Below are 4145 nucleotides of genomic sequence, written 5' to 3' on the forward strand. Positions count from 1 at the left end.
CACCTGTTCTGTGAGGTAAATGTCTCTCTCTGAGATAGCAGACCGCTGTACACCACCCGGATGAGGTCGTGCTGGTTCAGGGCTCCCTCAGTTAACGCCATGGAGCCCAGGCTGGATGGCTGCGTTAAACGTAAAAGCATTCAGCTTTTGTTATTCATTCATGTAATGTTCAAAAATAAATGTTATTGAATATTCATGTCAGTAAAATAACCTCACTGCTTTTACAGCCTTATTAAATTCAATAGAAACCATTTTAAATTTGATTATTTGAGGAATGGGCCTTATTTTTATTGGCAAAGCATGTAAACAAGTGTCAGATGGAGTTTATCCTGCTGGGAAAAAAAATCTTCTTAAATTATCTTTAACCTGTCTACTGATATTTTCTTTTTCTCTATATTTTATTACTATATTGTTATTATTATTATTTTAATTTATTGTCTATTCTCATTATAATTAATGCTTTATTACCTTAAATTATATGTATGTCTGGACTATGTATGTACTGGAAGCTCCTGACACCAAGACAAATTCCTTGTGTGAGTAAACACACTTGGCAATAAAGCTCTTTCTTTCTGATTTCTTTTCCTGGTCTACTGTCTAGTCTTAGAGTGGTTGTGGGTACTTTTTAGATGATCAAGGCTGGGAGACAATCTTAAACCAGCTAAGATTAGCTCTTATATTATGTTTCGGGTCAAGCTGACCCATTTTGATTTTTGAGAAGTTGGAAATACAAGTTAACCTGTGATGTTTTTCTTGAATTTTTGTGACTTTTTCTCATAAACACGCATGCAAAGTGTGTGCAAAATTTCTATTTTGATTATGATGATTCGGGTCAATTTGACCTGCATATTTTCTGCTTACAGGCAGCTGCACAGACCAAAAAAATAAATAAAATGTCAGTTTCTCAACTACCCTCTGAGAGTATTTACATTTATGCATTTGGCAGATGCTTTTTTTATCAGAAGAAACTTACACTGCATTGAAGGCATACATTTTTATAAGTTTATGCATGTTCAGTTAGCTGAAAACTGAACCAATGAACTTGCCGTTGCTAGCGCCATGCTCTACTATTTGAGCTTCAGGAAAGCACATGAAAGAAGTGCTTTTCCACACTTTCTTTGTTTAAAAAATATATTTTTTTACAGATGTTTTTTTTTTTATAATATAATATTTTGTCAATTGTTCTGAATCCACTTTGGGTCACTTTGGCCTAACCATAACAACAGTTTTAACCTAATACAACTCAGGTTTTGCAGCTCCCAGAACACCCCAGAAACCATCAAAGAAACCCTAACAAGTTTTGTAAAAATCTAGGTTCTCTACCTTTTTGAAGATTGGCGCATTACTCTTTAGTTTCCCGGACCATGTGAAATGAAACCAGATCTGGGTTTTGTGTGCGTAATAACAGGAGATATCATCTTCACTGATCTGACACTGATACCTCCTTATCTCAGACACCCAATAAAGGTCAGATTAAAAAGTGTTTGTATTTTACTTCACCTCTTACCTCATGGTATATTGAAGGCTTGGAGAGAGACGGTATGGTGAATGACAGCAGCTTTCCATTTCCTTTACTGTCCACAATTTCCTGTAACACAACATATACATATAGCGTATGTAAAGTTTAGATATTGAATTTCAGGAAATTGGAGGTAATGCACAATCACCAATCTCTCACCAGGTTATAGATCCCCAGTAGCAGGGCTTCCACACAGCCATTGCGGTAGCGCTCTCTGCTGGCTGAATGACGTAAGTACACCAAGATGAGTTCAGGCAGGAACTGCAGAGTAAACCGACACAAACCCTCCTCTGATCTCCGGTACAGCTCAAACAACTGATGACACACTGGAGCCAGCAGCTAGAGAGGAAGAGAGACAAAGAAGACATTGATATAAAGTAAAAGAGACAGAATGGGACACAAGGACTGAGAGGAAAGCTCCTTTACCACATTAACTAATAATAATAATATAAAAAATAAAAAAAAACACCAGCATAAGGAAGCAGCATATTTAAGACAAACTCTGAAAATTAAACTGTAAATTACAATATAATATGAAATTATAAGAAATCATCTTAAATATGAAATTAAAACTGAATCAATCAGAATCAAATCAAATTTATTTCCTTGCAAATCTTGCTGTTAAATTGGTCTTTTTAAGGGAATTTTTTATCCATAATTTATTTATTTTTAAAATTAAACTAACACAATTTAAACAACTTGAAAATGCTGACATAACTAAGATCATGCAGGCATGGAATATATTAACCAATAATAATATCAGTATTATTTTAGTATTATGCATATACTATTACAGTATTTATTAATATTTTGAATTTGCTTGCACTTAAAAATTTTCCATTTTTATTTTAATTTCAGATTCAGTTGTAGTCATTTTGTTTAATGCTTTTCTTATTTTACTTTGTTACATTTCTATTTAGCTTAATTTATTTTTTATTTCAGTTTTATTCATTTTAGTACTTCAACTTATTTTATTCCAGTTAGTTTCCAAATTCCAATGAAACATTTCCAATTTTCAATAGTTTTTTCATTTTCTTGCTTTTTAAAACGTTTTTTTCCATCTAATATTTGTAGTTTATTTCATTTCAGCTTTATTTCAATCAAAGTTTTAGTTAATGATAACACTGAATAATCCAAATAAATACAATCAAGTCCTAACTCACATAATGCAACTTCAAATCACCTCTGAATGTGCATACCAACACGTGTGTTCAGAAGGAATCGTTACCCAACAAAAGACCCTTTTGACAAGAAAATATCCATAACATTCTTAGATTAAACATGAATCTGGCCTGGAGCATTTCAAAACCCTTCATCATACCTCACTGCTGGGCTGCTCCTGAATAACAGAGTAGAGAGCAGGTATCAGAGCTTTCTTCAGACGCAGGCTGCCAGAATAGCTGCGGATTTGATCGTCAGGTAACGTCTAAGGAGGAGAAACGGTGGTTGGCATGACTAAGCAGCCTCAACCGGAATCGGCCTGGAATTGAATTAACTTGGAGGCTGAAAATATTCCTCCATTATGTTCTGAGATTACGAAACCAAATGTGGTTAATGGGACATTGCGCTCAGATCACTTGGGAAGGGAGGACTTAATTTGAGTGAGCTATATAAAAAAACGTCATATTAAATCCTGCAAGGATGTCAAACCTCTCACCTTGAACTCTGAGAGCCATTCCTCCACCACGCCACGCTCTGAGCAGAGCATGGTCCTCCTGAGAGAAAAAATATGTATTCTTATTTTAAGAAAATATGTACACAAGAAATGTATTAAATGAAGATTATTACCACTCTTGCACCAAAATCATGGATCAAAATTAACTTTTTTGCCACAATGTCACTGAATTGAGAAAATTTGCCAGAAAAATATATTTTCTCATTGACCATGAGAATATATTTTACATTATTCCATTAAGTGATGCAAAATAGTTTTATGACTAGTTTTCATGTGATTTTCTCTTTAATAAAGTTATTTACTTATTTACTTAAGTATCCCAAAAGAAAGAATCGACTCCGAAGAGCCTAACTGAGTCATCAGTAATTCGAATCCCACTTCTGTGATGGCTACATGTCACGGGGTAACACATCTGCATAATGCCCGCCTATGTTCTACCTTGGTCAGACGCAAACAACTTGACCCGCCCTCAAACACTGTCGTTTGTTCATGTGGTTAACATCATGTTGAGAAGACCCTGTGTCCTACGCTGTGAGAGTAAATTTGTTTTATTTTCACTTCCGAAAGATGAGGCTGCAACGAATCAGTGGTACAACCCAGTTTTTTTGTGTTCCCATCATTTTACTGACGACTGCTTCTCTAATCTCGGGGAGTTCAACGTGGGATTCACAAAATGCTTGCTCTTGACAGATGGCTCAGTACTGTTTGTTTGGACCAGCTGGCTCCACTGAATCACAACCTGTAATTATGATGAATAATAGATGTTTATATTTTCTAAAAAGCGTTCTGCAGATTTTGAGAAAACGGAAGCATTTTTTGAACTTGCATGCATGTAAACTCCCAAAACAATATTAGGAAGCTTAAAAATGGCATAATAGGGGCATGTTAAAGAAATTAATTCTTTTATTTGGCAATAATGCAATAATTGAACAAAAGTGACAGTTTATCTTA

The 4145-nt window shown here is 34.8% G+C and overlaps 1 protein-coding gene across 3 annotated transcripts in view; it reads right to left on the reverse strand.

Moving 5' to 3' along the window:
- Nucleotides 1-4145, reverse strand: part of LOC107687383 (protein FAM126B-like) — a 22615-nt gene that overhangs the window by 10722 nt on the left and 7748 nt on the right. For all 3 annotated transcript variants that reach the window (XM_016484680.1, XM_016484678.1, XM_016484679.1), the window contains exons 3-7: nt 3177-3234; nt 2841-2945; nt 1679-1858; nt 1508-1588; nt 4-119 (exon numbers count right to left, since the gene is read on the reverse strand). In XM_016484680.1, the coding sequence (XP_016340166.1) occupies nt 4-119; nt 1508-1588; nt 1679-1858; nt 2841-2945; nt 3177-3227 (533 nt within the window). In that variant the 5' untranslated portion in view covers nt 3228-3234. The remainder of the gene's footprint in view (nt 1-3; nt 120-1507; nt 1589-1678; nt 1859-2840; nt 2946-3176; nt 3235-4145) is intronic.

The sequence above is a fragment of the Sinocyclocheilus anshuiensis genome, unplaced genomic scaffold (genome assembly GCF_001515605.1).
Source record: "Sinocyclocheilus anshuiensis isolate Anshui unplaced genomic scaffold, SAMN03320099.WGS_v1.1 scaffold149, whole genome shotgun sequence".
NCBI lineage: Eukaryota > Metazoa > Chordata > Actinopteri > Cypriniformes > Cyprinidae > Sinocyclocheilus > Sinocyclocheilus anshuiensis.